This window comes from Myotis davidii, unplaced genomic scaffold (genome assembly GCF_000327345.1).
Source record: "Myotis davidii unplaced genomic scaffold, ASM32734v1 scaffold333, whole genome shotgun sequence".
In the NCBI taxonomy this organism is placed as follows: domain Eukaryota; kingdom Metazoa; phylum Chordata; class Mammalia; order Chiroptera; family Vespertilionidae; genus Myotis; species Myotis davidii.
The window spans coordinates 883014-907233 of NW_006285266.1; the positions used below are offsets into that span (position 1 = coordinate 883014).

The 24220-nt window shown below is 39.0% G+C and overlaps 1 protein-coding gene across 1 annotated transcript in view; it reads right to left on the reverse strand.

The window, feature by feature from the left end:
- Positions 1–24220, reverse strand: part of CDC42BPA (CDC42 binding protein kinase alpha) — a 178442-nt gene that overhangs the window by 137674 nt on the left and 16548 nt on the right. The window contains exon 2 of the mRNA XM_015558957.1: positions 8709–8800. Within this exon, the coding sequence (XP_015414443.1) occupies positions 8709–8800 (92 nt within the window). The remainder of the gene's footprint in view (positions 1–8708; positions 8801–24220) is intronic.

Genomic DNA, 24220 nt, shown 5'->3' on the forward strand with positions numbered 1-24220 from the left:
CATGTGAAAGGACTCCCAATCCTGAGTTCCTTAGCACTGCATACCGAGGCATTCAACTGCTTTGTCCAAATGACCTTCCAATTCTCATCTTTCACCAGCAACACCCTATATTCCAGTCACAAGATCACTAGCTGCTTCCTGAATAAAAAGAAATGTGCTTAAAAAACAAAAACTAAAAACAACAACCTTTTGGTTGTTGTAGAATATAACTATTATATAAAATGTATAGCATTAAAGTGTAAAAATAGAGAACCACAGGTATTTCATAGAGAAAAGAAAACTAATTGAAAAACTATTACTCTGTCTGTATTCTTTCAACCACCAAGGTCTTCTAGAAATTTATTCTATAAGAAATGATTTAGAAAATCATCTGAAATGCAGTGAAAGCATTATGTAGAAAAATGCTTTGTACAGCATTATTTATATATCATTTCTAATACAGAAAAGATAGAACCACCTAAATATTCCATTCCTTTATTCTAACATATGTATTCAGCACCTACTATGTACTAGATTCTACTGCAGGTGCTGGGAAATTTCAGTGGACAGACAGGGGGAAATCCTTACATTCAAAGTATACATTCTACCTTAATATTATTGTTAAGTAAATTACAGAAACATCTACATATGAGCTTTTATGAAGCCATTAAAAGTCAGGTTTATAAAGAAATATTTTAACACATGGGAAAAAGACAACATATTTAATTTTTTTAAAAAGCTAGTTAGATATTAAGGTCTATGAAATTATCCCGATTTTATTACCTATGAATAGAAATATAATTGGAGAGAAATCCCTCAAAATTATTCTGAGGTACTGGAGGTTAGGACTTCAACATGAAGCTTTTTGAGAAGGTTGGAAGGGAGACACAACTGAACCTTAACTGTAACCTATCCAGCCATTCCTGCATGTGTGTGTGTGTGTGTGTAATGTGGCAAGTTTGAGTAAGCCTGGGATGGGGTGAAAATTCCTTCTATTTTTTTAATTCAGATAAGACTGAAGAGTTCAGACAATCAATGGCTAGTGTGCTTTAGGACCTGAAAGACTGGACTAGGCCAAACCAGTGTACACTATTTCAGTTTATCTTTTCTGGGTTAAACAGAGCTCTCTTACACAGGAAATAATTCCAAACCCTGGCTACACTCGGCCTCCGAGAGAGCTGATCCTCACTGCTCACAGGCAGTGAGCTCTTTAAATCTCCTAATAAGGACTTGCACATAGACTAGTTCCACACAGTGCCTGCTGCTCCAACCCCAAGCCCTCCCCCACCAGAACATCTCCACAGAGCAAAACGGAGTGAGACCCTGAAGGGTTTGAGCAGGTTTCCAAAGGAATGAAAACAGTAATTTCTAAGAGGATTTAAATTCTCACATATATTTGGCACCTCTTTCCAAGTCATCATTTTCCAGATTCGGAAAGGAGGAGAGATAATCATCCTTTAAAAAAAGGCCACTTTGCCCTGGGACCCTCAATCTGCTGAATCTCCCAGCGCTGCACACCGCCTGCTCCTCTCCATAGCATGATTTTCTTTTAATAGACACTTTATGCAACGAGCATGGCCCGAAAATGTGCATAAACAAGTCTAACACTGGCTGGAATTGCTGTGCTAGCTGCAGAATATAAACCCTAATAGAACAGTTTAAAACAAAGCTAGGTGGTCCCTATTAGATAAAGATCTAAGTGACCTCTAATCTCTAGGTAAAACTAGTTTGGCACCTGAAACTAATTGGAAACCTATATGATCCTATTAATCAATGTCACGTCAATCAATATAATTTTAAAAAACAAACACTACTTTGGAGGAAACCAGTTTTTACTATTTTTAAAAAATCATCACTTTACTCAATACCTATCATTTTAATGGGATCCACAAAAGGACGTTTCCAATTTGCTATCCAGTTGTCTCAAGACCATTTAAAAATTTATTTTGCACTAATTAGAGATGCTACCTTTAGCAAATATTAAATTCCTATGTGTGCTTGCCACCATTTTTGAACTTCTTATTCATGTGCTATCTGTTGAAGCTTTAGGACATGTTTTAAAGTATAGTGGGATAAAAAATAAAAGTAAAATATAGTGAATTTGATATTGTTCCAGTTTTTAAGAGTTTTTCTGATGATTCTTAATTTTTTTCACAAACTTTAAAATCAGTTTGTCTAATAATTAGTATATATATTAGATAAAATTATAGGAGGGATAGACATACAGTTATATTTGAAGACTTTAATACTCCCTTCTCTCAAAAGACTACAAGCAACCAATATGGAATAAAAATTATTTTCAAAATTATATGAGCATGGAGTGTTCATGTAACAGGCCATATTATAAGCATAAGACAAACTTTAATAAACCCTAAAAGTACTGAAAAATTAAGAGTATGATGTCTGATAAGCTAGAATTTTTATCAATTCAAGCTTATCAATTAAAGACACATCTGATAAAGGACTGCTATCCAAAATAAACCAAGAACTCTTAAAACTGAACAATCAGAAAACAAACCCCTTTAAAAAAATGAACCAAAGATCTTGACATATCATAGAAGATATATACAGATGGCAAATAAACTGAAAAGATGCTCAATATCACCTATTATTAGAAAATGATAGTTAAAACATCCATGAAATACCACTACACACCTGTTAGAATGGCCAAAATTTAAAACACTGACAACAGCACTCTTATTCATTGCTGGTGGGAACGCAAAATGGTACAGCCACTTGGGAAGGCATGTTGGCAATCTTATAAAACTTAACACTCTTATCATATGATCAACAATCCTGACTCCTTGGTGTTTACCCAACTGAACTGAAAATTCATGTCCACACCACAACCTGTACATGGATGTTTATAAGCAGCTTTATTGATAATTGCCAAAACTTGGAGGCAATCAAGGTATTTTTCAGTAGGTGAATAGATAAATAAATGGTGGCACATTTGGACAAGGGAATATTATTTAATGCCAAAAAGCAATGACCTACCAAGCCATGAGGAGACATGAAGGAAATTTAAATGCATGAAAGAAGCCAACCTGAGAAGGCTGCATACTATATGAGTTCAACTGTATGACTTACTGGAAAAGGCAAAACTGTGGAGAGGGTGTGGGGAGGGACGAATGAATAGGCAGAGCACAGAGGATTTTTACAGCAGTGAAACTATTATGTATGATCTATATATATAAAAGCCTAAGCGACCGTCCAACCATTCAACCATCTGGCCAGTAGTTATAACACGCACTAACCACCAGGGGCAGACTCTCAATGTAGAAGCTGCTGAGCAACAGCAACTTTGCAGAGTGCCCCCTAGCACTCCGGGACCCCTCCGGGGATGTTGGACTGCCGGTTTCGGCCCAACACCCTGCAGGCCAGGCTGAGGGACCCCAACTGCCAGAGGGACCCCACTTACTCCACCCCAGGTGCGGCCGGCCGGGGAGGGGCCTCGGGAGGTTCGCTCCAGGGCGTGTCGGCCATCTTGCCCAGTCCCGCCCCACAGGCCACCTTCTCATTAATTTCCTCTCAATGTGCATGAATCCCTGCACCGGGCCTCTAGGACTATAAAAGGGTATGTGTGTCATTATACATTTGTTCTAACCAATACAATGTACAACACAAAGAGTGAATCCTACTGTAACTACAGATTTGGGGTGACGGTGATGTGTCAATGTAGATTCACCTACTGCAACAAATGTACCACTCTGTGGGTATGTTGAGAGTCAGAGAGGCTTCCATGTGCAGGGGCAGGGACTATAAGGGCACTCTGTGCTTTCTAATCAATTTTGCTATGAACCTACAACTGCTTTAAAAAAAAGTCTACTGAAAAAAGTCAATCAAGGTAACCCACCATATTAACAGAATAAAAGAGCAAATGTATATGATGTCAAGAGATGCAAAAAGAGCAGATGACAGAAATTCAGCACCCATTAATACTTTTATTAACTCTCAGCAAACTGGTTATAGAAGACAATTTCTTCATCAAATAAAGGACACTGATGAAAATGCCTACAATTAGCAGAATAATAGTGAAACACTGAATCCTTTTTCCCTAAGTTCAAGAATAAAGTAAGGATGTCTACCCTCATGACACCCATTCAACATTGTACTAGAGGTTGAAACTAGTGCAATAAGATAAAAAAATAAAAGGTATAAAATCTGGAAGTGAAAAGGAAACTAAACTGCCCCTAGTCTCAATGATTGCTTACTTAGCAAAACAAAAAAGTAGCAACCAAAACAACACAGAACTATTTTAAAATAGTAAATTTAGAAAATAAAGTCAGATACAAAAACCAGTGTTGTATCTACATATTAACAACATACTATCTGAATATAAAATTGTTTTAAATATCACCATAGCATAAAGCATAATATACTTAGAAATAAATTTAACAAAATGTGAACAAGACCTGTACACTAAAATAACAAAACATTAAGAAAATTTAAAAGACCTTAAAAAACAAAGAAATACCTTGTTCATGGACTAACAAGTAGGTTCAACATTAAAATGTCAGACCGTCCAAAACTGATCTATAAATTGAATGCAAACTCAATTTCAATACCAATAAACTGACAGAAACTGACACCCTGATTCTAAAACATATACAATAATGCAAAAGTCCTAGAATACCTAAAACAATCTGAAAAAGGACCAAGTAGGAGAACTTACACTCACACTTCATCACACACTCTCAACTTTATAGTATAAAGCTACAGGACTCAAGATAATGTGGTACTGGCATTAGGATAGACAAAGAGATCAATGAAACAGAATAGAAAGAGTAGTAATAGATAAGAATGTAGTGAACTGATTTTTTTACAAAGATGCTGAAGTAAATTAATAGAGGAAATAGTCTTTTCAACAAATGTTGCTGAAACAACTAGATAGCCAACGTCATACATGAATTAATCTGAAGTAAATAACCAACCTAAACATAAGAGCTAAAACTACAGAACTTTAAAAAAAAAAAAAATTAGTTCACCAGGCCAGTGTGGTTCAGTGGTTGAGTGTTGACCTATATACGGGGAGGTCACAGTTCGATTCCTGGTCAGGGCTCGATCCCTGTTGGGGCACGGATGCAGGAGGCAGCTGATCAATGATTCATCATTGATGTTTATCTATCTCTCTCTCTCTTCCCTTCCTCTCTGAAGTCAATAAAATATATATTTTAAAAAATAGGTCAATATGTCTGTGACCTGAGTATAAACAAGAATTTCTTAAGGGGAACCCCTCCTCCCACCCAAAAAAATACCGCCAGAAAATAGTAAACCTAAGAGAAAAAATTGTACCATCAAAATTTAAAATACTCCTACAACAAAATAATAAAAAAGCAAATACCCCAATTTTTTTAAATGAGCAAAATACTTGAATATATACTTCACAAAGGAAGCTATAAGAATGGTGAGTAATTATGTTGATATATAATATAAATTCAAATAATAATGCAACTTAAGACTATGAAACTCTATTACATACCTATTAGAATGGCTAAAATTACAACAGAAAATACTGTTGCAAGTGGTAGAAATGTAAGCCCTACTGGAGATTTGCCAGTTTCTTTTAAATTGAAATATGACCAACCATTTAACCCAACAGTTCCAGTTCTAGGTATTTATCCAAGGAAAATGAAAATCTATTTCCATAAAATGCACATAAGAATACTCATAGTAGCCCTGGCTGGTTTGCCTCAGTGGATAGAGCGTCGGCCTGCGGACTGAAGGGTTACAGATTCGATTCCGGTCAAGGGCACATGCCCAGGTTGCGGGTTTAATCCCCAGTGTGGGAGCATGCAGGAGGCAGCCGATCCATGATTCTCTCTCATCATTGATGTTTCTATCTCTCTCTCCCTCTCCCTTCCTCTATGGGATCAATAAAAATATATTTAAAAAAAGAATATTCATATCAGCTTTATTCCTAATAGCTAAAAAGAACAAAAACAGAAAAACCCAAATATTCATCAACAGAACGGATAAAGTATGGTATATTAATAAAACAGTATACTGCTCAGCAATAAAAAACAAGTATAAATACATTTGATCACAGGGTGGATCGCACAAACATTATTCTGAGTGAAAGCTGGACACAAAAGAGTACATGGATTAATTTCCATTTACGTGAAATTTTCAAACAGCCAAAACCAACCCGCAGTTAAAATTTAGAACAGTGGTTGCCACTTGATGGAAATGATGGGAACTGACTGGGAAGGGAGCTTCCTAGGATGATGTAAATGGTCTACATCTTGATAAAGGTGAATCCATTTCTCAAAACTCACAGAATTGTACATATACAATTAGTGCAATCAAAGAATAACAACCAACTACAAATAAATTGCACCCCTAGTGTAGATGGCTTCACTAGTGAATTCTTCCAGGCATTTAAAGAAAAAAATAAAACCAATCTTACACAAATTCTTATAGAAAACTGGGAAAGCAGAAACACTTCCCAAATTGTCTTGTAAACTAAATATATTATTCAAAAAATAAGGAATGATAAGATAGATCAATTAAAGGCTAATCTTGCCCACACCCATAAACAAAACAATCTTAATGAAATAACAAGTCAAACCCAACTACATATTTAAAGGATGTACACAAACAATTCAACTTGTGTAATAATGCAATACTGGTATGTTTAAAAATTAATGTAATTCGCACATTCACCAAATATAGACGTTGAATCATTTCATCAAAATAGAAAAAAAATAGATATAGAAAAAGCTTTTGATAAAGTTACCTCCTATGCACAATAAAAGCTCAACAGAATAGGAATAGAAGAAAAACTTTCTTAACCTACAAAAGAGTAACACTAAATACTTAATAGTAAACATACCATAAAAGTTATAGAAAGCTGAAACTAAAAGGATGGAATATGATATTTAGTGCAAATATTAATAAAAAAAGAGTAGCACTCTACTAATATCAGATTAAGAAAATTTTCACTCCAAAAGCACTAGCTAGAGATAACAGGGATCATTCCATTATTATAAAAGAGTTAATCACCCGGAAGATATAATAACTCTGTACTTATTATCAGTAAAAACTGGGAGATTATATATATATCCTTTCTCAGGAAATGACATATCAAGCAGAGCAAACGAAAGGTAAGAATGTGGAAGACTTAAACAAGATTAATGAATTTGCCCTAAGTGATATTTATAGAACACCACACAGCAAATTTCAAAGGAGTGAAATCCACAGTTTATGTTCTTTGACTTCTCTGGAATTACATCATAACTCAGTAATAGACATAGCTAGAAAACACTCTAAATATTTAGAAATTGAGCAATAAACTTCTAAAGATAAACAAAAATCACAATTAAAATAATATTGTATTTTGACCAAAATAAAAATATGACATTTCAATGATTTCTGCTATTCTAATTATAATAACAAAGAACATCACACACCCAGAAATAAATCTGCTGAAAGATGTAGAAGTCCTCCCCACCAAATGAAAACTACAAAACATCAGCGAGATAAATTTATAAAACCCTAAATAAATAAAGGAATATACCATGACCATAGATTGGCTGAGTCAATATTGTTAAGGTGTCAATAATCTACAAAATCATTCTAGTTTCAGTGCAACCCTAATCAAAATTCCAACAGGTGTGTGGGTGTGAGTATGGGTTTTTAAGAGTAAGTAGAGCCCTAGCTGGTTTGGCTGTGGATAGAGTGTCGGCCTGCGGACTGAAGGGTCTGGGGTTCGATTCTGGTCAAGGGCACATGCCCCAATTGTGGGCTCGATCCTCAGTAGGGGGCAGACAGTAGGCAGCCGATCGATGATTCTCTCTCATCATTGATGTTTCTCTCTCTCTCCCCCCCTCCCTTCCTCTCTGAAATCAATAAAAATGTCTTAAAATTTTTTTAAAAAAAGTTAGTAGAGCCCTGGCAGGTGTGGCTCAGTTGGCTGAGCATCATCCCATGCACCAAAAAGTCACCAGTTCAATTTGGGTCAGAGCACATACCCAGGTTATGGGTTTCATCCAAAGTCAGGGTGCATATGAGAGGCAACCAATCAATGTTTCTCCCTCTCTCCCTTCTTCTCCCTTCCTCTCTCTCTAAAATCAATTAAAAAAAATATTTTTAAAAGAGTAAGAAGAAACTGAACAACTGATTCTAAAATTCTCTCTATATAGAAAAGCCTAATATGAAAATTGCCCCCATGGGAGTTCGACCGGGAGACGGATCGCTCGCTATGACATTTGCTGACCACCAGGGGGCGGTGCGGAATAAAGAAAGGCCCCAACAGGCAGCTGAGGAAGGGAGGTCCTGGCTGGAAGTTGGAAGGAAGGCCCCGACTGGCAGCCAGAAGGCCCGATCAGCCCTGATCGCCGGCCAGGCCTAGGGACCCTAACCTTGCATGAATTTCGTGCACTGGGCCTCTTGTAAAAATATGAGACAAGAATAGGGGAGTAGAGGGAGTACACTACCAGATATCAAGACACAGTAGAATAACTTATGACAGAGTCATATTGGCACAAGGCGATACAAGGCGACCAACAAAACAGAGTCCAGAAACATACTCAAACCCACAAGACACATGAAGAATACTAGTAGAAATATCTTCGGGGAAAATTCCACATGTAAGTATTTCATTCCAAACTTTAATATATTTTCTGATTAATCATATCACAACAGAGTAAAAAATATTTCAGTTAAATTTTTTCAGACTGTATAAAATAGCTTCCAAAACAATTAGCAGACCTTCTATAAATTCTTACCTCTCCAAAAGCTCCTCGACCAATCACCTTTAATATTTCAAAGTCTTCTCTATGTAATCGCATCTGTTTCACTTTAGAAGTAAATGGTTTAGCTGAAATAAAAAGCAACATCAATTACTTTCTTAATGAAATGTGATGTAAATTAATACAAATAATAGTATTTCTTAAACAATAAGAATTGAAGTTATGGTTAAGAATTAAGCCAAAATATTTAATAATTTCGTCAAACTATATTGATAATAGATTTAATTTCCATGAGAAAATTATATATTTCCTTTATTTCTTATATATGAATCACATTTTGGTCAAGAAAATTATTTTAAAGACCAAATAATATATGAAATAATTCAAAATAGCAAAAGAGGCCAGTTTATTCTCATATCAAACATTCTGTGTATTCTCTCAATGCTAGATACATATTTTAATACAAAGGTCCAAGAAGCAAAAGCAAATTTCAGGTCACCAGAGAGAACTTCAGGAATTCCTACCAAATAAATTAATAATTATTTCACATTCATTTATCCTTTTAACATTCCTTTAGCAAGAATCCATACTATATAAGGCATGGTGGCAAACACTGGAGTTTAAAACAAGTATAGTACCTCCCTTCAAGAAGTTCTGTCTTCAGGAAAGACAGACAGTATGCTACATGCATAGTTACAATGTGATTAAGTTTCTAATACAGGGATCAGTGAAAGTGAAACACTTATGTGCATCTTAATACTTCACAGAAGTAACAAAAGAACTGGAACTTGAGGACTAAGTAAATTTTGCTGCTTTGTCTGGTTTGCAGGGTAGACACTGAATACTATGTGAGGAATTTAGACATTATTCTATTAATTATAGGGACTAAACTGACATTTGTTTTTGTTGTTAATCCTCACCTGAGGGTATTTTTCCCATTGATTTTTAGAGCAAGTGGAAGGGAGAGAGAGAAACACAGAGAGAGAAACATCAATGTGAGAGACACACATCGACTGGCTGCAACTGGTATGTGCCCTTGACCAGAATCGAACTAGGACCCCTCCGTCTGTGGGCCAACACTCCATCCACTGAGCAAACCGGCTAGAGCAACCATAGCTATTTTAATCAACATGACTAAATTTCAAAAAATACTTGGAAAAGAAGTCACAGAAAATTTAGTGTGATTTCATTTACACACAATTTAAAAACAAGCAAAAATAAACATATTCTATAGGAATACTTATAAAACTATAAAGCAAATTTCATGGAGATGATTTATTCTTGAGGGAAAAGAGACACACAGGGTTTTCTAAGATCCTGTTAATTTCTTAAGCTGGATCAATGGTACAGGAATGTTAATTTTATTATCATCCTTTGAACTGTATGAAAAGTTTTATGCACTCTTTTATACATTTAAATTCATAAGTAAATTTTTAAAACTTGTATATATGAATGGATCTATATTCAATTTAATGAAAATGGTTAGTTCAAAATTTTGCTTATTGGTCGGAATTTTTTTTACAATTTACTTAATATTCTTTCAAATCTGAGAAACTATGGCTATTCTTAACGTTTTTAAGCCTAACAATATTACTTTAATTTCAGTGATCAAGTTAGATGAAAACAATTGATTGTGTATAAAATGAACTGTGAACAACTATAGAAATATGAGAAACCAGTACCAGTATTATTATTCACACACACAAAAAGTTCTTTGGCGGCATGGTCTTAAGAAGAATAAATGACTGGTTGATTATAGTTCCTTCAACCTACTACATGAAACAAGCAACTTGATCCTTCAAGTGAGATGGTAATCGTATGGTAACTGCATAGTTCAAAACCATTTTCCATTCACATTTTAAAGAAGCGCTGCTCAAGGGTTTTCCACTACCCTACTTGTCCCGTGACCCTACCTCTGCTTCAAGAGGACACACCTGGTGGCCTCTCACTCTTACATCTGATGGCAACTAATCTACCTAACTGACATCACCGTAAACTCAGAGCTCTCCGCCTCTAACAAGGAACTGAAAACAAGCTAAAGGATGTAACTGAAGCGGATCTCATTAAGTGTCTCTATCAACTTAACTTGATCTTTGCCTCCCTTATCTTCAAGACAACCACAAAATGTGTCTGATTCCTCGGATTAGTCACTCATTATCTGCTCAGAGATTACTGAGATATTGAAATTAGCGGAAGTGAGCAGGCAAAAATCTTGAAACAACTATTGTAGCCTAGAGGCCCGGATTCACGCACCAGTGGGGTCTCTTGGCCTGGCCTATGGGGATCGGGCCAAAACCAGCTCTCTGACATCCTCCGATGGGTCCCAGATTGCAAGAGGGTGCAGGCTAGGCTGAGGGACCCCACAGGGGCATGATCGGGGCGGGGCCGGGGAGGGACTTCGGGAAGGCTCCAGGGTGTGTCCGGCCTGTCTCACCCAGTCCCAATTGGCTGGACCCTAGCAGCATGCTAACCTACCCCTGAGCATTTGCCCCTGGTGGTCAGGGCACATCATAGTGACTGAACTTAGCACATTAGGCTTTTATTATATAGAATATGCTCAGAGGAAAAGAATCAATCGTCTGCCTTTTTTAAAAAAGAACCAAATGGAAATTGTAGAATAGGATGTGCTTCAAAATAAAATGAAAATAATGAGGAAAGAACCCATGAACTTGAAAATATATCCATAGAAATGAGCAATCTAAAGTAAAAAGACCTTCTTAAGAATAGACAGCCTCAGGCACCTATGAGACAACATCAAAGGGTAATTAGAATCTCAGAAGGGGAGGGCAGAGAAAAGCTGATTATATGTTACCGCCAGAAGTTCACTGGCAATATTTAACAAAAATGCTTTATACCAAGAAACATAAGAAAAAAGTCATGAATTCTATCCACCAAGAGCCCATCATGTCAGTCACTTGGTGTGACTGAAATAGTTTTGGATGTATGAGACAAATTGCAGAGAAACTTTATACTCGTTACAATAACTGGAAAAGACTTAATGATCACTACACTACTGCCCCAGACAAAAATCAAAACCATGTAAGGTACCAATTGGGTCTGTTGTACTGCTAGACAACTGCCATATCTGGGGACGTTTCACAAGGTGCTATACATACCACCTAACGATAACAATGCCTTGTCTTTCTTCAGTGCTGCACAGTTCAGTGTGTTCCCTGTGGCACATATTTTCTGAGGTAACTGCCACACCATTTCCGTCCATTTCTCTGAAAACCTCTCTCCGACTGGAGGTCAAGTGTAATTGTGGGGCCTCACTTCACTACCCAGAGTAAAGTGAACTAGTGTGGAAAACTAACCAAAGCTGCGGGAAAAAAGGATTTAAAACTGAACTCAAAAAACAAACAAACAAACAAACAAAAAAACTGAACTCACAAGAGTTAGTCTCTGCAATAAGTCACAATCCCACTATGACACAGCTGGCTCACCAATTAAGAAGTCACTGTTTTGCCTTGACCGGTTTGGCTCAGTGGATAGAGCATCGGCCTGCAGACTGAAGGGTCCCAGATTTGATTCCAGTCAAGGGCATGTACCTTGGTTGCAGGCACATCCCCAGTAGGGGGTGTGCAGGAGGCAGCTGATTGATGTTTCTAACTCTCTATCCCTTTCCCTTCCTCTCTGTAAAAATCAATAAAATATATATATATTTTTTAAAAGAAGTCATCATTTTATGTAAATCCTGACAACCTGTCCCAATTTCTCTCACTCTCACATTCACTACATTAAATATTATTATTCCTATTAAAAAAGAAAAAGAAAAAACAGGTTCAGTAAGGTAAAATAAGTTGAAGGTTACATTGCCAACAATGGCACAAATAGGATTTAAACTCTAATGTCAGGCTCCAAAGCCTTTCCAATATAACATGCTGCCTCTTTCTTCCCAAAAGCTTTTTGGGGAAAAGAAACAAAAAACAGATACTAAACTTAACCGAGTGAAATATAAAACAATTCTTAAGTTTTAAAAAACGATCTCTTTGAAACTTGAAAGAAAGCAAGTTTCCATCCGAGCCCCTAGCACACTGCCTGGTTCACTACACACTATCAAATGAATGGATAAGTGAATGAATGATTCTAAAAATAAAAGAATTCTAAGTTCCAATGTGAAATGCCAAAAATACCTTGCAAGATATACCTTTTTCTTTGCTGAATGTAACCCAAAATCTAAACATAGGGTCTCCTTCAATCCACCCCGACTCCCACGACGACTGCCCAGGTCACGTAGGAACAGAGACTGCTGGTTGCAAGCCACTGATGGCTTGAGAAAGGGCCCTAGTTAGAGATCCCAACAGAAAGAGAATGTGGATGGAGGAGACACATGTGAGAATGTGGGGAATAAGACAGCCCCCAGGCATAGGGAGGCCAGGAAGGGAAGAGGGAGGACTGCAGCCAGAGATGTTAATCTCCCTTCATTTCTGGTTCCGCTTCCTCCCTTCCTCTCCAATTTCTCCAGTGGGTGTGCCTCCTTCCAGCGTTGCTCCCCCTCAGCCTTTCCACTGCATGTCCTCCTACTACAGATGCTGATGCTAATCTGCAGTGCAGTAACATGAGAATCAAGGACCATTGCTAAGGCAGAGAGAGCGGGGAGAGAAATATGAGGGAGCATTGACAAGAGTAATAACTAAAATCACATTAAAACTTTCATTAGTCATATCAGGTTCTGTTTATATTTTCAAATAAAATATACCGTGCACTTTTAAATTAGTTATGTAATAAGAAATTATGAAATATACTGTGACCATACACTAACTTGTAATGTACAGAAAATAAAATTACAAGTGGTATGTTTCTGAGATTTATGGTGACAACATATACTTGAGCACGAGTGTAAAACTGTCTTATTCACTCTTTTGTTGTTGTTGTCAAACCTCACCAGACGATATTTTTCCATTGATTTTTAGAGAGTGTGGAAGGGAGAGGGAAAGACAGTGAGAAACATCGATGTGAGAGAGACACATCGATTGGTTGCCTCCTGCATGAGCCCAGACCAGGGCCAGGGATCAAGTCTGCAACCAAGGTATGTGCCCAGGACCCTTCAGTCCGAGAGCTGACGCTCTATCCACTGAGCCAAACCAACTAGGACTTATTCACTTTTAAACACCTAAAATTGTATCCTTTGGCAGAGTAGGTATTTTTATATTTTTAATAATTGAGTTATTGTGGAAAAGTTTCAAAGTAGTATATATGTATTATGGTTTTTGGCAACTTCATAAGGAAAGGTAACAGAGCCACAAACACAGAACATATTAGATATAGGGTCTCTAAATTACTATATATATTACTTTTTATCCATTCACTAATTAATGAACACTTGGGTTGTTTCTACGTTTTAGCTAACTATATATATGAAAACCTAAGCGACCAAACGTCCAGTCGACCAGTCGCTATGACACACACTGACCACCAGGGGGCAGATTCTCAAGGCAGGAGCTTCCCCCTGGTGGTCAGTGCGCTCCCACAGTGGGAGTGCCACTCAGCTGACTGGCCTGTTCTGGCAGCCACTCCCTCCCTCAATAGTCCTGCAGGTCCAATCTCCAGAGAATGGGCGAGGCACTGACGGACCAGAGCCACCCGCACAATTCAATTCCGACAGCGCAGCAGGCCTCCTGGATGTCGGCCTCGGGCACTGAGGCCACTTCCCCTCCCTAGATGCTCCCAAGAAGAAACAGTATAAAAGTGGCTGCCAGGTGGCTCCCGACAACTGGCAAGAACGTCAGCGGGATGGATCCAGATCCTGGGCCAGCGCCCTCTGCCTACCACCCTCGGGATGGGTGGCAGACGCAGGGCTCACAGCTGGCAAGCGCCACTACGGGCGGTGTGAACCTCTCCTGATCAGGGCTGACTGGGCGTGAGCCCGCAGCAGGTGCAGTGGGGCCGGGATGGGCGGGAACGGCAGGCAGGAGAGGCTGGTGGCATTGGACTGCTGGTTTCGGCCCAATCCCACAGGCCACGCCAAGGGACCCCACTGTGCATGAATTCGTGCACTGGGTTTTTTCGTTGTTAATAAAGCTGCTACGAACATTGGTGTACAACAAGCATGTCAAACTTGCAGCCGGCGGACCACATGCCTCATTTATTTAAACAAAGTGTACAAGTATCTGTTTGAGTCCCTCAATGGGCTGTTTTATAGTTAAAGTAGAGGCCCGATGCACAAAATCCGTGCAAGGGGCTTGGCCCTCGCAGCCCCGACATCGTCCGGAAGGCTGTCCGGACGATCGTTCTGCTGTTCAGTCTAATTAGCATATTGGCTCTTTATTACATAGGATAAGAAAAAAATAATTAATATGATATCTAGCATAAAGACTCAAAATGTTAACTATATATCCGTATTATTTGAATGCTTTAAATAAATGTGTTCATATACAACGTGTGAATTTTAACTCATTGTATGCCATAAGCGTCTGTAGATGCAAGTGGTGGACCTTCCCCACACGCCATGTGTGTCTATTAAAAAAAAATGTTTTCCCTAAGTGGCAGCCCTGACCAACCTTAAAATCATTTTTCGTGAGAATTTTCAGCTGAAAATATTCATGAACACCCCAATTGTGAGTAATATATTTATTTTTATAATACCCATTGCAGCCCTAGCCGATTTGGCTCAGTGAATAGAGCGTCAGCCTGCGGGCTCAAGGGTCCCAGGTTCGATTCTCAAGGGTCCCAGGTTTGATTCTGGTCAAGGGCACGTACTTTTGTTGTGGGAACGTACCCAGTGGGGAGTGTGCTGGAGGCAGCTGATTGATGTTTCTCTCTCATCGATGTTTCTAACTCTCTATCCCTCTCCCTTCCTCTCTGTAAAAAAATCAATAAAATATATTTTAAAAAAAATACTCATTGCAATTCATAATTTCGTGGGGATGGTTTCCATTTTGGATGTGTGGCAGTTAACTGATTAAAAAATAATTACTTCTAATACAGAGCAAGATTTGATGGTAAAATCATCATATAGCTAAAGAAAGAATGTGTCCGGAAGGAAGACACTGAGAGTATCTGTGACTGAGAAACCTGGGTAGTAGTCTTCATGCACAATAGGCGGGTGCTGACAAATGAACAAAATGTCAATCCATGTGACATGTCATTCCTATCAGGGACTACCGGAACTTTAAGTCCATTAGAGTAACTACCCTTACTCCAATGCCATTCTCCAATTCCAAACTTCCAATAGCACTGGTGAGACGGACACAAATGACTCCAGTGCTTAACAGATAGATTCTTTATTGCAAATTGCTGAACTTACATTCTAGTTCATCTACTTGTCTCTCATGAATGAAATTAATGAATATATTAGCATTCCCAATTTGATCAATTCTATAAGGTTGAGACTCATAAATTCACAAAGATAATGTCTTCATTAATTATTTAACACTACATTTAATTATTTATTGAGTACCTATTCAGTACCAGCCACTGTGCTAGAAATGGGAAACAGACTGGGTAGCTGACTTCCCACAGCAACAATTTAATCTCATCACATACCTTCTTTCAGATATTGTGTTCTCACCACTATTAATAAATAATACTACATAGGAATTTTTACATACTAGTTTTATGGAAAAGAAATCTCAAAGAAAGAGAAAATAAATACAGATACTATATAAATTTATTTCCACTCAGCAGCTGGTGAGAACACCATTATAAAATGGTATTTATAAACTATTCCATATGTTTAAAATATGAAAAAAGTGAAAAAATAGTTTAGCCACTTAGTCTAGATATAATATTGGTTTGTGTTCAATTAGATTTGGGGGAGGAAAAGAAAATTTAACAAAGTGATTCTAAGGGAACCTGCAAGAATAAATGTAGAATAGGCAAGAAAATATTTAAAATGAAATATAAAGTGTCTTGCCTTACAAGCTACTAGAATGTGTTTTAAAAGTATCAGTTCAGCCCTAGCTGGTTTGGCTCAGTGGATAGAGCATAAGCCTGAGGACTGAAGGGTCTCAGGTTCGATTCTGGTCAAGGGCACATGCCCGGGGTTGTGAGCTCGATCCCCAGTAGGCGTGCAGGAGGCAGCCGATCAATGATTCTCTCTCATCATTGATGTTTCTCTCTCCCTCTCCCTCTCTAAAATCAATAAAAATATATATTTTTAAAAAGTATCAGTTCAAATATAGGTACATTATCTAAAAAACAAACTATTACATAAGTGTAATAGAATACAATATTTTTATATTCTTGGGATGAGGAAAAACTTTTCTATCAGGATGCCAAAAGCAAAAGCCTAAAAGAAAAAGAACGATTTAACAAAATTTGAAAGTAACATTTTTTAAATACTGTATTAAAGTTTAAAATAAAAATAAGTTACACACAGGGAAAATATCTGTAAACTATGATGGTCAAAGGGTTGCAATCCATAAAATTCAGAGTTCTTGCAATGTAGTAAGAAAAAAAGAGCACTATAATACACTGGTTCTCAACCTTCCTAATGCCGTGACCCTTTAATACAGTTCCTCATGTTGTGGTGAGCCCCAATTTCATTGTTACAAATTGAACACTATTAAAGCATAGTGATTAATCACAAAAACAATATGTAATTATATATGTGTTTTCCGATGGTCTTAGGCAACCCCTGTGAAAGGGTTGTTTGACCCCCAAAGGGGTCGCAACCCACAGGTTGAGAACCGCTGCTATAATAGAAAGTGGAACAAATGTGTAAATAATTGTTAAGTATAAATTGATTTAATACACATTTAGAAGTTTTAAATAAAGTATATCAAGGAATTAAGAGCTCTGTCTTCCCAGTCAGAGAAATCTAAGTTCCAAACCTTATTATAATTGAATACTTATGGAATGTAGGATAAGTTTCTTAGCCTATCTAATTCTCAATTTCTTTAAGGAGACAAAAGTATTTATCAACTCAAAGATACTGGTAAGATAAGTACTTAAAAAGAAGATGAGATGAAAACTTCCCAAAGGCAAAACCTGGCTATAAGATGATTGAGAAAAATGAGGAGGAGTTCAACTTAAAATAAAAAGAACAATAAACACTGGAGGCTCTGGCAGAATGTCTTAGCTGCTAAAATGTTTGGGTGTGAGACAGACAGGTGGCACACAAACATCTGTCCGTGGTCCTGAACCTCCATTAACTCTTAGGGCAGTGGTGGCGAACCTTTTGAGCTCGGCGTGTCAGCATTTTGAAAAACCCTAACTTAACTCTGGTGCCGTGTCACATATAGAAATTTTTTGATATTTGCAACCATAGTAAAACAAAGATTTATATTTTTGATACTTATTTTATATATTTAAATGCCAGTTAACAAAGAAAAATCAACCAAAAAAATGAGTTTGCGTGTCACCTCTGACACGCGTGTAATAGGTTCGCCATCACTGTCTTAGGGCATAGTTCACTCTAATTGTGGAACACTGAGAAGGCATTCGCCGTTTCCAAGGAGTTCTCAAGGAGATAAGCACAATGGAGAACAAGGAAAAGAGTATAACGACCAAAAGCTTCTGAAACCACATAGCCATAGAGAGAGGACCAGCTGGGATGGGGGAACTTGCTCTGACATGTTTCATATACACCTATACAGAAAAGGGAGGTGGGGACGGAATTAAGGAGGTGAAGGAAGAGGAAGAGAAGGAAGAGATTTCAGATGTGAACTTGTGACAATAAGTGTTACAGAAAGTCTATGGAATTAGATATACTTGAGTTTGTAACAATTGTGTTTTGCTGACAAGAGTCAATTAATATCTACACTAATAAAAGAGAAACATGCAAATTGGCGTCGCTCTGCTATGCCCACCATCCAATCAGAACGACTATGGAAATTAACCCAACAAAGATGGCGGTTAATTTGCATATGCAGGCGTGGTGCGGAGACTGAAGGCTCCAGCCGGAGTGAAGACTGAAGACTGAAGAGGCTTGGCTTCTCCACTGCAGCCTCAGAGGAGAAGCTAAGCCTCACTGTGGCCGTGGAGACTGGGTCCCGGATGCCAGAGGAAAACCGGTGCCAGCAGCCAGGGGAAGGAAGGCCTATTGCACCAATCTTCGTGCAGTGGGCTTCTAGTATAGCAATAAAAGTCCATAATATATGGTGCAGGAAGGATATAAGTTAGAGAGAGGAACCCAATGGCCAAATATCTACTAAAATACCCCCCCAAAATAAATAAATAAAAGTCTCCCTCTCCCCACACTTTACAATAGCTATGATCCAGAAGGAGATATCTGATCCAAGCTATCCCAAACATTCTCTCCCCGCCTATTAAAGGAAATAGAGACGAGGGACTACAAAAGAGGATCCTGAGGAGAAGCATAAGACTTTACACTTCGATAACTTACATGTAGAAGTTGCAATCGGATAGCCTCCAAAGGGAGAGAAACAGAGTGTATGTCATCCAAACAAGTACAGGGGAATTGACTCAGAAAAATACAATGAATTAACCCAAAAGATGGTAAAAACATATGGAAAAATAAATATTTTAAGAGGCTTACCAAAAAAGAATGGACCCTAGCTGGTTTGGCTCAGTGGATAGAGAGTCGGCCTAAGGACTGAAGGGTCCTGGGTTCGATTCCAGCCAAGGGTACATGCCCGGATTGTGGGCTCAATCCCCAGTGGGGGGTGTGCAGGAGGCAACCAATCAATGATTCTCTCTCATCACTGATGTTTCTATCTTTCTCTTCCTTCCTCTCTGAAATCAATAAAAGAAATATATATATATTTTTAAAATGGCAGAAGTAAATCCAAATAAATTACTATTTACAATATATGTAAATGGCCGGCACACTAGTTAAAATACAAAGATTTCACACTGAGGGGGAAAATCCAGTTACGTGTTTTCCCAAAAAAACATCCAACACAAGAATTTAGAAAGAATGGAAATAAAAAAGGTACAAAGATAAACCAGACAAATAACCAAAATAAAGCTACATTTTTTTATGCTAATAAGAGAAAAAGGAGGGAACTCTAAGGCAAAAATCCTCACTAGAAATAATGATTGTGATTACATAAAAGGAGCAATTCATCAGGAAAATATAGTAATTCTACACTATATATACCAGTACTTAATTAATCTAGCCTCAAAGTATGTAACTGGCAAAAACTGATACCATTACATAGAAAAATTGGCAAATACCCCATCAAGATAGGTAACTTTAATACACATTCTGAGTACTTGGTAAGTGGAGCAGATAAAAATCTGAACAATATAAATAACAAGCTTGGTCTAGTTGTCACAGATACAATTGCAAAAGAAACATTGGAAATTAAAATATACCTGTAAACAACTTGCAGTTCAAAAATAAAATAGAAATAGGAAATTAGAAAGCATTTTTAAAAGAATGGTAAAATAAAAATAGAAAAAAATCAACATTACAAAAAATTGATTCTTTCACAAGACTGACACACCTCTGAAAACATCAAGAAAAGAGAAGACATAAATAAGCAGTATTAGAAAAATGTATACAATAACTGATGGTAAGAGATTAAAAAGGATTATTTTGACAAATTTATGCCAATAAATTTTAAAATTAAGTGAGCACATTCATATAAAAACTCAACTTGTCAAATGAAACAAAGACTAATAGAAAACTTAAATAATCCTATATTTAATAAAAAGTGAATCTCTACTTTAAAAATTTTCCAGAAAGAAAACTCCAGGATGATATAGATTTGTCATTCAATTCTTTAAAACTGTCAAATCTCTAAGGTAGAAATGATACCAGCATTATATGAGAGGATACTTCCCAACCTGTTTTAAGAGGCCAGCATATACTTGATACCAAATCCTTCCACAAAAAATATAAGAAAACTATAGATAATCTTTCTTGTGCACACGATGCAAAAGATCATAATCAAAGCACTAGTAAATCAAATTCAGTAATATGTTACATTACAACAAAAGTGGATTTAATCCAGGAGTGCAAAATGCATTCAATATTCAAATTTCATTGTTAATCACTAGATTAATGGAATAAAGATGCAAAGTCATATGTTTATCTCAACAAATGCAAATAAATGATAAAATTCAATATATACTTATAATAAAACAACAAAAAACTTAAAACCTCTTAGAAAACTAGGAATAGAGATATACTAGAAAAAAGTGTTAAGCGGGGCAGGACTGGACAAGCTGGGCTGGACATGCCCTGGAGCCAACATCCCAAGGTCCCTCCCGGCAGGCCACATCTGGAGCAGTGCTGGGGCTCAAAGGGCGTCTGCGGAGTGAGCTCAGTTGGTTGGAGTGTTATCCCATATACGAAAAGGTGGCAGGTTCAATTCCCAGTCAGGGCACATACCAAGGTTGCAGGTTCAATCCCCAGGTGAGCGGGGTCCTTCCAGCAGGTGGGGTCCCTCCGCCTGGCCTGTGGGGATCGGGCCGAAACCGGCAGTCCGACATCCCCCAAGAGGTCCCAGAGTGCGAGAGGGCACTCTGCAAAGTTGCTGTCGCTTGGCAGCCCCTGCATCGAGTGTCTTCCCCCTGAGGTCAGTGCATGTCATAGCTACCAGTCGAACGGTTGGACGGTCGCGCTTAGGCTTTTATATACATAGACTGATTTTTAGAGAGAGAGGGTAAGGGATAGAGAGATAGAAGCATCGATGTGAGAGAAACAGCATCGATAGGCTGCCTCCAGCATGCCCCCAGCCCCCCGCACTGGGGATCGAGCCAGAAATCCAGGCATGTGTCCTGAACAGGAATTGGACCATGTTCTCTTGATTCCTAGGTCGACATGCAACCACTGAGCCAAGTTAACTTCCAAAGTCACTATTGCCAGGGACAAGATTCAAAGCTGGGCCACAGATTGAGTCCATTACCCAGCCCTTTTCTACAAACACTCTAGCAGTGGTCATGAAATATTTTTGTTCACATACTGTCTCTACAAAGGTTTTGGAAAAACAACGTACTCCCTTAAATTATAACTCAAATATTTAAGTATAGGCTTAATGGTTGTAAATGATGTAATTTCCAACATATTTCATATTGCATATGTGCTTTAAATAGAATTCCATCAAAACCTGGAATTTATAAAAAGTTATGGGAAATGTCTACCATATAATCTAATGGCAAAGCCAGTCCTCACTGGCAAGCCACTAAGCAAAAGTAAGACTTACTTTGTTAGAAAAAGTCTGACTTTGGGGGGGGGGCAAAGGGGGGAGGCAAAGGGGGAAAGAGAGGGACGTATGTAATACTTTCAACAAAAATTATTTTAAAGAGAAAAGAAAAAGTCTGACTTTAATTTTTAATTCAAATGAATGTGTTATTACATCGCCCTGTATCAACGGTTTTGCTTCAGAGTTTTCAGAAAGATAGATGATAGAGCTTTGCCACGGGTTTGTAAGCTGGTGAAATGTAACACCTGCTTCAATACTTTTTATAGAAGCTCTTTTTGTTTTGCCCTTCCCTGGGGAGATGCATTCTCAAACAGTCCCTTGTGTTTTGAACTCAGGAGGTTTTCGCAGCCCAAAGCAATGCACCGGAGCAAGAAGCATGCCTTCACTTCATAAAGTGGGAGGTGGGCAACTGTGAAACGGGAGTGAAGAGTAAAGTTCGCAGGTTTCAGAGTGCTCTCAAATAGTTGGTTTTCAGAAAAGAATACTTAGTGAACTGGAGAATCTGGAATTTGATTCCCATAAAACGACATATACCCTCACACCCCTTGCACTGTACAGATTACTGAATTTGAAGACTACTACACTAGGCTATCATAATCCTGAGCTGTAGCAGACATTTGAAAAAGTGAAATTGACAGCTTATATTTTAACAAAACAATTTTTTAAAATATATTTTATTGATTTTTTACGGAGAGGAAGGGAGAGAGATAGAGAGTTAGAAACATTCATGAGAGAAACATCGATCAGCCGCCTCCTGTACATCTCCTACTGGGGATGTGCCCGCAACCCAGGTACATGCCCTTGACCGGAATCGAACCTGGGACCCTTCAGTCCGCAGGCCGATGCTCTATCCACTGAGCCAAACCGGTTTCGGCTAACAAAAAATTTTTAATCTGATTCTAGTTAACTGACTCTCAGGCATACATGAATGATACCTTAAAAATGGACTCCACCCTGCCCTGTCTGGTGTGGCTCAGTTGGTTGGGGGTCCTCCCATGAACCAAAAGGTTGCTGGTGTGATTCTGGTCAGGGCACATGCCCGGCCCACCCCACCCCCACCCGCACCCCCACTCCCCATCCCCGGAGGGGGTGTACAGGAAGCAGCCATGGGTGTTTCTCTTTCTCCCTCTCCCTGTCTCTCTAAAACAATAACAAAAAATTTTAAATGGACTCCTGGAAACTTTTTTTCTTTTCTTTTCTTTTCTTTTCTTTTCTTTTTTGTCATTGATTTCAGAGAGGAAGGGAGAGGGAGAGAGAGATAGAAACATCAATGATGAGAATCATTGATCGGCTGCCTTCTGCATGCTCCCCACTGGGGATCAAGCCCACAACTGGGTACGTGCCCTTGACTGGAATCGAACCCGGGACCCTTCAGTGTGCAGGCTGATGCTACCCACTGAGCCAAACCAGCCAGGGCCTGGAAGCTGTTTTTAAACAGAGATCACCTGCATTATGTGCGGACGACTCCTGGCTGGGATCGTTTTCTTGTCCCTCCCTCCCTTCTCCTCACTCTGAGGTAAGGTTGCTGGCGGTGACCATCAGCACAGCAATTCAGCGGTCAGAATGCCTCTCAGGGCCAGACTGCCTCCCAGAGCCCCTGGGACAGACTGGCTGCTCCTGGTGGTGAGGTTCCGTCAGGAGCTGTCTAGTGCCTGTTCCAGTCCTGATCCAGCGCCAGGCCTGCTCCTGCCCCTCACCACATCCTCCCAGACTCTAGTACTCTGTCCCCCAAAACAAAATGGCACCTTGCACATGGAGAATCCAGGCCAAACCAAACTAGGAAAACCAATCTGGTGCCCTAGCAAAACCCCTTTAATGCTGCAGTAAAAAATAATAATAATAATAAATTTTATTTTTCAGAAATTCTTTTAATCATTAAAACTCTTTTTCCGAATTGGCTGCTTTGGTTTTTACCCAGAACCCGGAGGAGGTCAGGTCAGTAGGGCCAGAGCCCCAGCACCTCAGCCTCCCTTTCTGTCCATACTTCCCATCCCAGACACGCCTGGGAGACTCCAGGGACATCTCAGAACACAGCTCCTAAGGGGACCACCAGGTCAAGTCGTTCCCCACCCTCGGAACAGAGGCAGTCAACCAGCCAAGGGCTATCAGCCTCCTTCCAGCCCTTGTGATTCTAAACAAGGGCTCCTGTCCTGGACCCCAAAGCCAGCCAGCCCAGGACCCCAGAAGCAGCCCAGAGCTCACAGGGTGTCCACCTCCAGCTGGTGAGCCTCCTGTGGCAGATGCCCGGTGTCTGTATGGAGCCAGGGCGAGTGAGACTCAAGGCCCTTCCCTGAGCACCAGGCAGGAACTGTCTTGAGCACCCACCACCTTCTGCCCAGAGTCAGAGCTTTGCTACCCAGTGTTCCAACTCCGCATCTGAGAGTTTGAAAACAAAGCCGGGGCAGATAAGAGGAATGGGACAGAGCACAGTCCAGAGACTCAGGAGACCTGAACGTGGCTCTCACCCTGCCAAAATAACCCTGGGCTAGA